Below are 13,840 nucleotides of genomic sequence, written 5' to 3'. Positions count from 1 at the left end.
GGCCGCGGCAGGAAGCCGGGCTGCATCCCTGTCGCACGGCACCGGGGCTCCGCCGCCCAGCTGAGCTCAGCCGCAGGACGTCGGATCTCCCGCGCCCCCCGGGGCCGGCCCCCTTCCCACGCCGGCTCCTTCTGCCTTCGCCCCGGCTGTCTCCAGGCCCGGCGCAGGCTCCTGCGGCCGGGCACTCGCCATCCTCCGCCCCCGTGGAGTTGTGCAAAAGTGCAGGGACGGAGCTGGGGTTTGAAGCCGACAGCGAGCGGGAAGGGCCGCAGCTTTGTTCCCGGCTCCCTTGGATCACGTCCCCCGTCGCCGAGCGCTGGCAGCCGCCGTGCCGGGCTGGTTAGCGCCTTGGCAGCGGCGGTGCGGAAGGGGCTTTGCCGTGGTGCAGTGCTCGGAGCTGGGGGGCCGGGACCGGGCTCTCGCCCGCCGCCGCCCCGTTTGCAGGTACCTCGGTGAGCAGCTGCAGCCGCTGCAGCACCCCGGGTGCAGAGCGGACGTCGCGCGGTGASCCACTCCCCACCGCGGCGGGGACGTGTCCGAGGAGCGGACGCGGCCCCCGGTGAACCCCGCGGGAGCGGGGCCGAGCCCGGGACAGGGCCGCCTCCCGTCGCCCCTCCCAGGTGGAAAACACACCCTTGCTTCCGCACTCAGCCTCGCTGGGACGGCTSGTTTTCCACCTCCCGGCTCACTCCAGGGCCCTCCTGCCCCAAAGGGCGCTGTGGGACAGCCCGGGGCGGCAGGCTGCCGGCGATTGCTGCCCCCAGCCCCTTGTGTCTTTCCGGGCTGAGGCCCCGGGAAGCGCCTGCGGAGCTGCCGAGGGCGAGAGAGGAGGCCGCCGCCGCCGAGCAGATGGGCGGCCCCGAAGTTTGCAGGTAACTTTGCACGCAGACAGTTTCCATCTCCCAGCATGAGCCCAGGCTGGCACCGTGCTCCGCTTCCACGCTGCTCTCAAAGGGAGCAGCTGTCAGAGCTAGCATTTGAGTTGAGAATATTTCCTTTTGCCATCTGTTCCTGCTATTACAGCAGGGCTTCCGAAGATGGCAACTAGGTCTGACTGGAGTAAATCACTTTTTTTAACTTAGCCTCTTGCAGCTCCATCCAGCTTTTGCTCTATCAATCAGCGAGGCTCGCTTTGCAACAAGCGTGTTTATCCCCTAGAGCTCATTAAAATGAGCTCAGCACAGCAGCAGAGATGCCAGTGATGCTGCTTAATGAACAAACATCTTAACTACTGGGAGCTTTTACCTCCTGACAGAGCAGAGGAGAAGCCTGGATGGAGTCAGTGTGCTAACGACCGAGCACAACGGGACGGGGCGAGGGAAGGGCAAAAAGCCCACTTGGTGCATGCCCTGACTTGGCCRTAGCTACTGTCTTGCACCAGGGCTGCAGACGGCCGGCATCGGCTCGCCGCAGCCCGYGCTGGCACGGCCTCGTCCCGCGGGACCCGACCGGCCGCCACGGGCCCCCAGGACCTGCGGAGGTCGTTTCGCCCAAGCGTCGAGTCTTCCTCTGCTGAGGTCGAGGGCACGATGCCCACCGCCGCCGGGGACGCTCGCACCCGTCCGCAGCCTCCGCCGAACCCCGCTCCCGAAGGGGCTTCGGCGACCTCGCCCGAGCCCCTGGAAGAACAGGCTCACTGCAACACAGGGCTGGGGGGTTATTTTATTCTTTGCTTTGGTCTATACAAAAACAACTTACAGAAATAATAAAATCTTCCATTCCTGAACCACGCTCGGGTAAGTGTCCATCCCTTTCCAGTTGAAGCACTGAACCACCATCAGATCTACAGCCTCTTTTAAAATTGCATTAGATAAGGGAAGAGGGGACGGAAACACACCACTCACCAAAAAGAAGGGAAACAGCTTAAAATGTGCAACAAAGATCAGTACAAGGACACAGTTCCTAATGCTGGAGTCACTCCTCTATCGTTACGGTTAGGACAGGTAGTTACGCTAAGTCAGCTCCCCAACAGCTGATCGGAAAGAATTAAACTGCAGACATCCCGATGGCTAAAATGAAGGTCCTGGGATATAGCACCATTTGTTTTCAGCAAACTCTCGATTGATCTGATTAAGTTCAAGTTCACAGAAAACAAAGGCTTTTTCCCCATGTTAGATTCCTTTTCTAGAACACTAACACACAGAAGATATATTGGGGAAGTTAGAAAGCACAAACTTAGAGACAGCAAAAGCCGTTGGCACCATATTAAAAATAAAAAAGAAATATATATTTATAGAAAAGACTATTTTGCCCACGAAAGGTCGATAATGATGCAGGATTCATGTGTTTTAAAGCTTCAGAAACAGTATCTTGGATGCTGGATGCAGCAGTAGGTGCTTGAAGCAGTCCCAGGAGGAAGGACCTTCTCCACAGACCCACAGCGAAGGAAAAAAAAAATTWAAAAAATCGAAAAATAAAACCTCTTGTGGGAATGGAAAAGTCTGTCGTCTCAGGCACTTCTGTCTTCCAAGCCCTTCTTGCGAATGCTCAGCTCTGGGGCCRCTCTCTTCTGTAAAGGGAAAATACCTGCAGCGCAGCAGGGGAGAGCTGTGTTACACGACGAGGGGTCTTGGAGGTGCCGAGCCGCCGGCACCGCGCGCCGTCCCCCGGCTGCCGGGCTCGCCAGCGAGAGCAGGCGGCGGCGAGAAGCACCCGGCCCCCGGACGGACGCAGGCGCCGCCTCTACCTGCTGCAGGGCCTGAGGGCAGGTTAGGCGAGCATGTGGTCCGCGAAGGGCGCCCGGACGCCGTCGCTGTAGGCGTCCATGGGGTAGTCGCCGTCCATGTCCATGTGCATGTCGATGGGGTCCAGGGGGATGTCACCCGAGTACATGGGGCGGTAGCCGGGGTCCAGYTCTGCCGGAGGAGAAGGGGCATGGAGCAACCTCAGCCCACGCCGCTGAGAGGCTCTGCCAGGACTCAGCCGCCCCCCAGGTCCCCCCGCGGCGCTGCAAGGGACACGACGGCCGTTCGCCGTCCGCCTGCCCCGCACCTCCGGGCCAGCCCAGGCACAAAGAGCAGCGGCTGCAGGGCGCAGCCCCCCTGGAGCGGGTGAAAGCCTTGAGGGTGCTCAGATAGGAAGGCACGTGGCAGGTCACCTCGTGCCCGCGKGTCATTTTTAGCCCCGGTGCCCACTGCCCGCCCCGGCTGGCCCTGTCCACCAGGACGTGGAAGACTGCACAGGAGCCGCGGCCTGGGGCAGCCCCGCACAAGTGACAGGCTGAGCATCCCAAGGCAGGCCTGGCTGGCACGTCACTGGCAGCTGCCCAAGACAACTTGTCAAGAGCATTTAAAATCAGCTCGGCTTTGGTGAGAAGACGCATTTGCCCTGCCAGCGCAGAGCCTGAACGGGGAGCAGGGGGGGGATCCTGCTGGAAGAGCTCGCGCTGTACTCACCGTCCGAGTAGGGCTCGTTGATGGGGATCATGCTCTGAGCCTGCGAAAGACGACGACAGTTTAAGGGGGGGACACGCGTGCACGACGCCCAGCGAGTACGCGATGCCCGTCCCACGGCTGCAGGAGCGCAGGTAGCAGGTACCGCGACCCAGGGCTGCCGGAGCCGAGGCTGCAGCCGCCTCCCACCTCCGGCAGTTTGCTCCGGCCGGAGCTCTGGCAGGAGGACGAGGTGGCGGGAGCAGCTTTTAGAGGCAGAGCTGTCCCAGGAGGGCCGTGCCGCGGGGGATGCTCACCGCCTCCCAGGCTGCAGGGTCGTGCTTGAAGAGCGAGTTGGTGAGCTCCACAGACACACGCTTCCTGTAGTCGGGGTTCTTGTCCTCGGAGATTCGGAAGAGCACGGCGGCTGCGTAGGTGGCTGCAGGGGGAAGGGAGGCAGCCTTAGCCTCCCTGCCTGCAGCTCACTCGCTGCCGACGGCCCAGCGCCCGCTCGGGCCCCCCGCGTGCGACAGCACGGCTGCGCTCACCCGTCCCCTCGTTCCTGGAGTGCAGCAGCTCCATGAGCGGAGCTGAGGCCCCCTCAGCATCGATGGCATCTGCTGCCTCCTTGTCCTGGGCCAGCTCGCACAGCACGCCAGCCGCCACGCGCTGGATGTTCTCCACCGGCGAGTACAGGAGCTGTCAGGAGAGATTAGCAGCAACATGAAGCAGCCGGCGCGGCTGCTGCTGCATTCTTGATGCAGCCTGACGCGCGCGGGCGCTGCCAGCCGAGCCCCATGGCCAGCCTGGCCCCAACCCATCGCAGAGCTGCCAGGCAGGAGGTGGCATGGCACAGCACAGCCCTGGCCGGCGGGAGCCCGGCCCTCCCTGTCCCCAGCCCCTGACCTGCACAAAGAGCGGGATCGTGTTGAGCCGGAAGATCTCCATCCGGTTCATGGGGTCCCGGGCCAAGATATGCAGAGCTCCCGTGCATCCCTCCACGATCTCCTCCATCTTCACTCCATCCTGCAAGGGGACAAGCGCTCAGGCAGGGCCTGCGGCAGCAGGCAGGGCACGCCCACACGGTGCCACCCTGAGTTTGGGGACAGGCTGGCCCGTCCTGGAGGAAGGGGGCAGCGGATGGGGCTGGCATTCCCCAGCATGGCAGGGATCAGTCACTGTGTGGCTGTTCCTCTGCAACACGAGTGGCACTGGGCTGCTCGTGGCAGGCAGAGCTCCTGCGATGTGCAGATACCCACAGGGGTGGGAGAGGAAGGGCTGCTGCACAGCAGCACCCTGGGGGACAGCTGGTTTTTGGGGGGAGCCAGGCCACACTGGGACCAGAGAAGAGGGGCCCTGGCAGAGCCTGCTGCTGGGACTCACTGTGTACGGCTGCTGCGTGCCTGCCGCTACGTGACGCTGAGCATCCTGGTGAGCCTTGACCAGCAGCTGGACAAGGCGCGGGATCACGGCGGCCTCCTGGAGCGGGGCATGGTTGGCCGGACACAGGGCCAGGTTGCGGATCARACCTATAGTAGCCTGGAAGAGGAGAGGAAGGAGAGATTCATCTCGAGCTGGGCAGGACCCTGCAGGAGCTCTTAATGCCGGTCTCAGCCCGGGCCCATCCCCCTCCGCGCGGCACGCGCTGACTTCAGCTTCCTGCAGCCCCACTGCGCTCCAGCACCGGATCCGCCTCCCTCCCTGTGGAGGAGGCCGGGGGCAAATATTGATTTCAGTAAGCAGCAGAGCATGAGCAATTTCCTCCCATTAGCCACCATCAAGGACGCAGCCCTACGAGGAGGAGCCCATGGCTGCAATAGCAGCAGCCAAAGCGGGCTCCACGCACAGCACCAGCTGCAAACCCAGCTGAGCACCACAACGAGCAATGCACCCCTGCCACAGACCAGCAGCCGAGGGGCTCTCTCAAGTCCAGCCGCTGGGTTCCCCTTGYCTCCAAGCCCACAAGCCTCTTACTTTGACCAGTGGCCACTGGTTGGGCTGGTTGAGGAGCTTGACGATAGCGGGGATGCCGTAGTTGAGCCGCACGGAGTTCTGCGCCATCTCAGCCTCGGGGTGCCGGCTGGTGAGGTGCCGGAGAGCGCACACGGCCGGCTCAGTGATGTCCTCCTTGTCGCCCGCCCGCAGGATGGTGTGAATCAGGGCCTCCACCCCATTAGACTGTGTCACCAGGGTCTTGTTCTTGCTGTTGTTGCAGGTCAGGTTGGAGAGGGTGCCAGTGGCACAGGTCAGCACGTTCACATCATCGGAGCTCAGCTGGTTGACCAGGATCTTGAGGACGCCATCCAGGCCCTCCTGCAGGAGCAGGGACAGGAGGTCAGAGCTCTGCCCCTCCTGGGCATGGGGCATCAGAGCCACTTTCCCCTTTGTATGGGGAGAATGCCCTGTGCCAGGGAGAAGGAGCTCCCCTCCTGCAAGGATGGCTCCTTTCACCAGTCAGAGGATCTACCCCCAAATACATGTTCCTCCTCCCAAACCGGACTCCATCTCCCTGGAGATCCAAGCATGCACCTGCAGTTGCGTGAGCTCACACAGCTCCTTGCTGCAGACCCCAGCCCCATGCACCCCCCTCGAAGCCCTCCCAGGAAGGCACCGGGTTCCCCTCTGCCCCTGCCCCACTGCTCTCCTCCGACTCTGTGAGCCGGAGCAGGCAGCGAAGGCAGGGCGATGGYGTTTGCAACCAGCTGCGACACGTGGAGATCTGCCCATCTCAGCACTACGGTTCAGCTGCTGACCTTTCTCTGGGAACCAGCCTCCCTTCGAGGCCCAGAAGACACCGTYGTCTGGGCCTGTAGCTTGCCAAATTTCAACACGCAGAGGGCTTGCACAATCCCACGGCCCCCAGCYGGCCCCTTCCCCATGCCAAAGGCCAATTGTTCGCGTCCAGGCAGGGTTACTGGTCACAGGGAAACCTCRCTCACCGCAGCCTTTCCCAGCACAAGAATCCCAGTCCTCCAGGCTCATGTAACCACGGCTATTTCTCTGCATTTTTTGGAGCGCGTGAGTGACAGGCGCTCCAGACATGTGTAGCTTTACTTAGAGTTTAATAACTCCACCAGGTTTTCCCTGCTGGAAGCATGCAAACAATACAACCTCCAGCTGCTCAGAGCAGCGTGAGAAGCCAGTGCTCCCTGAACAATCCTGGGGTCAGCGCGACGAAGATCGCAGCTGCACAGGCAGCCGCGAGCAGCGTGGGCAGGGCCAGGAAGGAGTTAAAGGCGACACGGCTGCATCCTCCCCTCGCTCTCTGCGGAGCCAGGGGACCGAGTTACATGCCTTCCAACACAAGCACAAATAGTTTCCATGCTGCATCAGGCGCTAATCTGTGCAAAGATGCAGCCCAAGCACCACATGGGGAACACATCAGGAGGCGGTGAAGGGATGGGAAGGGCAGCCCCGGAGCAGAGCTCCGAGCCACCGTCGCAGCCGGCTGCCACCCAGCCCCTGCACCGTGTCCCACGGCTCCCACTGCATCTGTGCTGCGATAGCAGCTCCCTCGCTGGGGAAGGAGTCAGGCAGAGAGTGAGTGCCTGCCAGAAGAGTCTGGCAGAGGCTCCTGTGAGTCAGAGCAAACAGCAGCCCCAGCGATGCCGTGCTGAGTGCGTGAGCAGAACTGCTGGTGGCCTCGTCCTCCAGACGGGGACACGACAGGAGCGCTGACAGCGCCGTGACGCAGCCAGCCGGCGTGGGAACAGCCGTGGGCAGGGAGCAGTCTCCCGCGACTCCAACCAATCCCCCACTTCCGCAGGGCAAGCGTGCCGCTGCAGCCGGCAGCTCACAGGGATTTGAAGGTGAGGACAGCACTTTGGATTTCCTACTCTGGCATCAGCAAGCGGCTCAGCGTAGGGGGGCATGCCTGGGGCGCCCGGCAGACTGGCCCAGTCCCCGGCTGTGGCCGAGAGGCTCTCCAAAAACCTGTGTTGAAGCACAACTATGGATCCGGCACTCACCTGTTTGGTAGCCACATCGGAAAGGTTTCTCAGGGTCCAGAGACAGTTCTGTACCAGCCTGGGGCTGGAGCTGGTCAGGTGCTTGCCCAAAGCCTGCATGCCGCCTGTCGGGAAAACAAGACACCCAGCTCATCTATAAATACCCAAACATGCAAAGCTTCCCCAGCACACAGGAAAAGGGAGCAACAGYAGGTCTTTGCATGGCAAGTGTAGGCTGGATACCACTTGGCTGATGCCTCCAACGCACAAAGTAACCTCGTTCAGCTGAGGCTAAATACAGTGCAGGAAGACAGCTCCCTGCTGGCCAGCAGGACCAGCTGCCGCCCACACCGTCTCAGGAAAGTCTCTCGACAGGCTTTTAAAGCAAGACACCGGGCCGCACACAGGTGGTTTTACTGGGCTGCACAAGGCACTGCAACGTGTCTTACGTATCAGCTGAGATAGCACTAGCTCTTGGCCATTTGAATGAGGTAAGACAGTCATCCCTTGGACTTCTCCACAACAGGAGACCTTAGGGTCTCCCCTGGCCACTCTGCGCCCACAGGGGCAGGGAGCAAGCAGGGCCAGGAGGATGGTCAGTACACCACATCAGGGCTAGTGGCAAGTGCAGGCAGGGCCAACGAGAGCTGCAGGAGGACGAGGTCAGAGCCCATAGCTCTGGGGTCCTGCCCAAAGCGCGCCCTGGAGAGCAGCCTCAGGGGGGCCTGATATTCTCAACCACATCATCCTTAAACCACCATCATCCACCCATTTGCTTTGCAAGGAGGCCGCAGACAATATCTCTGCAGTAGCAGCACCCCCAGCACCTCCCTTACCTGCCTCAACGATGGCAGGCTTGTTGCTGGGACACACCGACAGCACCTTAAGCACCCGGCTTGTGGTCCAGAGCAGCTTCTCGTAGTTATAGCTGCGCATGATCTGCACCAGGGCTTGGGGTCCTCCGTTGGCCAAAATAATCAGCTGCAAGACAAAAGAAGCCAGGGCTGGGGCACATGGCAACTCTGGCAGAGCTCTGAGCATGGCTCCTGGGAACATTAGGCCAGTTTCTCCAGCTTGTGCTAGTTAGGATGCAAGTCAGGCAAGAGGTCCAACTTCTCTGCATACAGGAGCACTTCAGTTTGTCTCTACCRTGGCCATGCATTGGCACTGAACACTCTCCTCCTCCCCAGCCAAAAGGGCCCCTTGCAGAGCCATCCCTTGTCCCACTGCCCCAGGCAGGACAGGCAGCATTGGCCYTCCGCCACAAACAGCATCAGAGCARCATCACTGGGACCYGACCTCACTGCAGCCAGGGGAGGCTGGAACGAATAGTATGTAGGAAGAAGAGAAACAGCCTAAGAACAAAGATAGAGATGTTGCCTGGAGCAGTGGTGGGAGAAACCCAGCTGAGCTGATTTACAGGCTGGACTGGGACAGTCTACGCTTTCAGGGACATTCCACCTGCGGGAAGCTGGATGTGACAGCATTGCAGACAACCTAACTGCTCAACTTCCAGCCGCTGCCAGGAGGCAGCCACCTCCATCCTTCCCTCTTTCAGCAGCCCCCGGCGTTGCCAAGGCAGACAGCCATCCAAGGGAGGCCAGGCTCACCTTACTCTCCTGGTTCCCATAGGCAAGGAGCTGAAGGCAGTCGGTGGTGATAGCAAGGAACTTGGGGTTGTTCTTGTTGAGCAGGGGAACCATTTTCTGCAGGCCATCAGCGAGGCGCACAGCCATCTTGGCCCCTTCCTGGTACAGCAGCAGGTTGTGCAGGGTGGTGATGGCATAGAAGAGGACCGACTCGACTGGTGAGCTGCAGGCAGGCAGCACAGAACCACGTCAGCTGCCTCTGGGCTCACCACACCGCAAGCATGGCCCTGAGGGCTGCCAAGAGCCGCACATGGCATGTCCCACTAAGGGACTTCCAGCAGGTCCCCATGTTCCTCTTGGGGTGCAGATGGTGTGCAGCACTGCCATGCCTTGCAGCCCCAGGGTTGCTGAGGAACGTCTCTGTGAAAGGAGCATCTCCTCCTTGAAACACAGCARAGACTGAGCCCAAGTCTCTGGGCATCACCTCACGGACAATGCAAAGTGAGGAGCTGCTCTCTTTCTCCTGCATCCATACAATCTCCAAACTCAGCAGACACCCAGTTTAAATAGGCTCAAGGTCTCCCMCATCCTTGTTTTGGCATGAGTGGAGACAACAGACCCAAGTCTAGGTACATCTCACTCTACACAAGCCTTCTGCCCCAGATCATGGGGCACCATGGAACCACCCCCACGGGGCTTTCAACAAGGTAAAGAGGGGCATTTCAGCTCTACCATCCCCTCAGGGACACCCCAGAGGCCACACCAGGCTCCCTGCCTGCTTCCCCGCACCTGAGCATCCTGACAAGGGCTGGGATGCCACCGGATTTGAAGATGGAGAGTAGGCCCTCGCGGTGGTGCGAGAGGTTGTGCAGGATGCTGGTGGTGCAGCGGGCTGTGTCCAGGTCACTGGTGTTCTGCATGGTGCGCACCACGGCTGCCACAATCTGCGGTGACTGCATCAGGGCACGGCGGGACGCCTCCTTCTTGGAGAGCTGGTTCACGATCATGGCCGCTTTGCTGACAACCACCTGGGGTCGGTGAGAGAAGTCAGTGGGTTGGAGAGGGTCCCGCTTCTGCCCACTACAGCAGAGATGTGTGTCCCAAAACAGCCCCCCGGGCGCATAAGGGTCCCTGCCCCACCAGGCAAGACCTAGGTCAGGACTGCCTTGCATCCTAGCTGCCCTGCTGGGAAAGGTGGCATTCAAGCAGCACAGCCTGCACTGCCAGCGTGTTTGAGGGCTGCTATTTTTAACAACCCTCATCCACGTTGCTCCAGGAACTACGTTGCAGTTAGCAGCAGCAGGCAGCGTACGGATAGGACTACAGTATACATGTGCTCCGCMGGGATGGGAAACAGGAGAGCAGAGGGTCAGGGATCTGGAGCAGGCGAGAAGCTCTCGGTGTYGGAGTGAAGCCAGGGTCATGAACGCCAAGTCAGAGCAGCACGTGGTAGTGGACCCCAGGAAAACAGCCTGGCTGTGGTGCTGTGKCTGGGAAAGCCTGCCCCAGCAGTGGGAAGCCCAGAGACATGCTCAAGCAAAACGCTCTTCCTTACCGGGTCCTCGTCGTTGAGCAGCTTGGTGAGCTCTGGGATCGCACGGGTGGCCAGCTCCGCATCGTCCTGGTAGTTGATCAGGTGCACGATGGCAGATTTCAGCATCTGCGAGGGCTCTGCCAGGCGCTGCACGTTGGTCTGCTGCCCCTCTATCTGGGTGGTGATGAGCAGGGAGCGATCCTCCACGGTCTCGGGGTACATGGCCGCCCGGACACGCTGGGCCCGGGTCATGGCCAGCTGAGCCTCCATATCTGCTGCAGAGAGAGCCAGGCAGGCAGCGTTAGACTCCTGACTCTCCTTGAGGAGTGTTCCCAGCGCTGCTTCCTAATTTCAATTAGCTGAGCAAGAGCGTAGCACAATGACACGGGCAACGTCAGCAGTCCCAGCACGCTCTGCAAGGAGCCAGAGCTTCAAAGTGTAAACAGATACGGCAACGCAGAGATAAGACAACACTCAATTAGGCAGCATGATTAAGCAATCGTCACACAAGGCCCGTTAATTAAAAAGCTAAGGGTACTGGCAATTTGGGACCAGATGGCATTAGGGATTAGGAAAAGGATACGGAGGCCTTCCCCCTTGAGGCTGTTGGGACAAATGAAGCCCAGAGGGGCAGAGCGGCTGTAGCCAGGCACCTGGAGTAGTTCAATAGTGTCCCTGGTGCAGCCCCGCAGTTCCCACCTCGGCACGCGGAGCAAGGACCACGCGCGGCYCAGGAGGGCTCGCTCTTCTCCACAGGGCTCTGCCTCCCCACGGGAGCTGGCACTTAAGCTTTCCAGGGCCCCTTCCTCAAGGAGAAACCTCAGAAGTGAAAGAGGGTTGAGTTGCTCTAGTCAAGAGGTAAACCTAGGGGAAGCATCTAGGGTTGCACCTCCCACTGCTTTGCCCTAGCAGCAGAGGAAAGGGAGCAGCGGAAAAAGATGGGACAGCCATTAGGGATTTATGGCATATGCCAACAAGTTTGCAAGCTGTGCCGAGACAGGTTTCCTGAGCGGGCAGGTAGCAGAACAGACAACTGATCCGTGGGCTGGGATCAGATGATCCTATCTCAAGCCAGCCGACCGGCGTGCTTGGATGCGCGTGCACAGCTCAGCACTGGTGCGGGCTGGCTGCGCGCCGCCTCGGCGCGAGAGCCTTTGAGCGCAGGGGAAGGAGGACAGGAGGGAGTGTATTTTAAGCAGCAACAACTCCCAGGGTGTGGAAGGCTCCGTGGAGGAGTGCCCAGAACGAGCACAGTAAGCACAGGCCACGGGAGAGTTTGTGGGGGAGGTGAAAGAAGGCAGGAAGCGAGCAGCTGAGCCCGCGGACGAGCCCCGCGCCCGCTCAGCACCCCGAGCCCCGCAGCCCCTACCTTGTGCTTGGCTCTGGCCCTGGCCCCCTCCCTGGCAGTAGCTCGTGGTAGTCTTCTTGATGGTGTACTGCTTGCCRTAGACCTCGTCATCGTCCCCGATGCACTTGCTGCTGACGGAGGGCACCTGGGTGTTGACGCCGGAATGGATGCCCGAGTCGTAAGTGTAGGTTTGCTGCCACTCCGTCACCTTGATCGGCTGCTCCATCATGTTCATCACCTCCATGGCTGCTCTGCGGGGCGGGGAGGGCAGAGGTTACGTACGCCTCCGGCGAAGCCGGAGCCCGGGCCGCCACAGGCACTTTCCTACCCCTCTTCTCAGTGCCCGCTGCAGCTGAGCGCAGCCTGCCCCGGCGCAGCCCACGAGCAGATCGCTATCTGCCCCCCCCTCCTCCCCCGAGATGACGAACCCACAGCTCAGCACTTCGCTGCTCGTGTTCAGACACGAACGGCGGCTGCAAGTGCCGCGGGCCGAGGGCAGCCGGCGCCCGCGGCGGAGGCAGGGGGGCACCACCCGCCCCCGGAGCTTTTTAAAGACCGGCTTCCGGAGACGGAGCTGCCGGCGGAGCCGAGCACAGCCGCAGGGCTCGGGCTCCAAGAGTAAACCGACCCTCCAGAGGTCCTTCTGGGACGCTCCTAGCGCAACTAAAAATAACCAGAGGGAGCCGGGGGCGGGCGCTCCCCGGCCCGCGCCGAGCAGCAGCACCCCGGGGTGCCGGCGCGCAGGGATCGCCTGCGGCTCCGACCCCAGCACCGGCAGGCCCCGGCCCGGGTTTCGGGCAGAGCAAAGGAGGCAGCTCAGCCGCGGCCCCCCCCAGCCCGCGGGAGCAAGGCGGGATTTCTGCACCCTGCGGCAGCCCCAGAGCGCTCTCGCGCCTCCCGGGCACGGCGGAGCCGAGCCGGCCGCGATCAGGAATGAGGGCAGACGGGTCGAGGTCCATTTCAGAGCAGGGCTGGGTTCTTCTCGTTCCCGTTTGGGGAATTTCGGGGAGGAAGGGCGAGGGAGGGCTAAAGCCCACACGAGCTCCCCGGGGCAGGCGAGAGCTGCAGCGCTGCGCGTCCCCGGCCAGCGAGCGCACCCAGGTCCTGCCGCCGGGGGAGGCATCCCGGGCGCCGCCGGCACCTCTCCCCCCGCGGCGCGGGGGGTGGAGGGATGAGTCAGAGTTTCAGACTCGATAAGAGCGAAGGGAGCAGCAGCGGCGTTGCAGCCGCGGCAGCTGGGAGCAGCGGCGTTTCCAAACAGAGGCGTAATTACCACCTCCACCAAGCACTGATTCATGCAACAGGCTGCAGCAGGGCGGCCGCCGGCCCGCGGCTCCGCTCCCGCCCGGGGCGGACCCAGCCCGCGGCCGGGCCGGTCGCGGCGGTAAGAGGGCTGCGGACCCCGGCATCCTCCCGGAGCGAGCAGCGCATCCCGTGCACCGCAGCCCCGGGACGGACGGCCCCGGCCGGGGAGCCCCGGGCCCCCCCTCGACGCCGGCGGCTGAGTCAGGGCGTCGGGTGGTGGCCGAGGACGCGGATTGCGCAGAGCGCCGGGGCCGGCGCGGCGCGCACGGGCTTGGCGCGGCTCGCCCCAGCGCTGCGGGCTGTTCCCAAGGAGCAGCCGCGCCAGCGCTCGCAGGGAAACCGCCCGAGCCCAGGTACGGAAATTCACTCCTGCTGAGCGCGAGCTGGGCGGAGGCAGGGACCCAGCGTGCACCGGAGCAGAGCAACCCCGCGAGGAGGAGAGCGGGAGCCCGGGGCAGCGCGGGCCACGCGGGGCGCCGGGACCCGCGGGGACGGCGCGGTGCCCCGGCTGGAGCGACGCTCCCCGGAGCGCTGCAGGGCGCTGCTCCGGCCAGCGCGACCCCGAGCTATAAAGCAGCAGCTCGCGCCCACTAAGGACGCYCCAGCTTTAATGGGTCGTGCATAATGCATGTTTATAGGGCGGGAAGAGACAAGGGAGAGACCCGCTAATGGAAGCCACTGGAGGCAGCTTATTCCCACGGCAGGGCGCGGGCCGGAGCTGGGTTTTCCGTTTGGCGCAGCAGCAA

The 13,840-nt window shown here is 62.1% G+C and overlaps 1 protein-coding gene across 2 annotated transcripts; it reads right to left on the bottom strand.

Annotated features, from left to right (window-relative positions):
* Positions 1 to 1,644: 1,644 nt before the first annotated feature.
* JUP (junction plakoglobin) lies at positions 1,645 to 12,085 on the bottom strand. 2 transcript variants are annotated; one of them, XM_085310401.1, is made up of 14 exons: positions 11,811 to 12,085; positions 10,463 to 10,713; positions 9,697 to 9,935; positions 8,929 to 9,130; positions 8,155 to 8,299; positions 7,340 to 7,443; positions 5,346 to 5,684; positions 4,755 to 4,910; positions 4,278 to 4,397; positions 3,920 to 4,070; positions 3,689 to 3,810; positions 3,396 to 3,435; positions 2,687 to 2,855; positions 1,645 to 2,526 (listed from the first exon to the last, which is right to left on the bottom strand). In XM_085310401.1, the coding sequence occupies exons 1-13, from the start codon at positions 12,031 to 12,033 to the stop codon at positions 2,710 to 2,712; spliced, it is 2,238 nt and encodes a 745-aa protein (XP_085166527.1). In that variant the 5' UTR covers positions 12,034 to 12,085; the 3' UTR covers positions 1,645 to 2,526; positions 2,687 to 2,709. The 2 variants fall into 2 exon arrangements, with proteins under 2 accessions (XP_085166527.1, XP_085166526.1); XM_085310400.1 differs by having other exon boundaries at positions 10,463 to 10,716; positions 11,811 to 12,083.
* Between the last annotated feature and the right edge of the window lie 1,755 nt (positions 12,086 to 13,840).

The sequence above is a fragment of the Rhea americana genome, unplaced genomic scaffold, assembly GCF_003343005.1.
Source record: "Rhea americana isolate MKP2758 unplaced genomic scaffold, rheAme1 scaffold_319, whole genome shotgun sequence".
Taxonomy (NCBI): Eukaryota; Metazoa; Chordata; class Aves; order Rheiformes; family Rheidae; genus Rhea; species Rhea americana.
The sequence above is the reverse complement of the archived record's forward strand: the minus strand, read 5'-3'. Positions and strand labels throughout refer to the sequence as shown.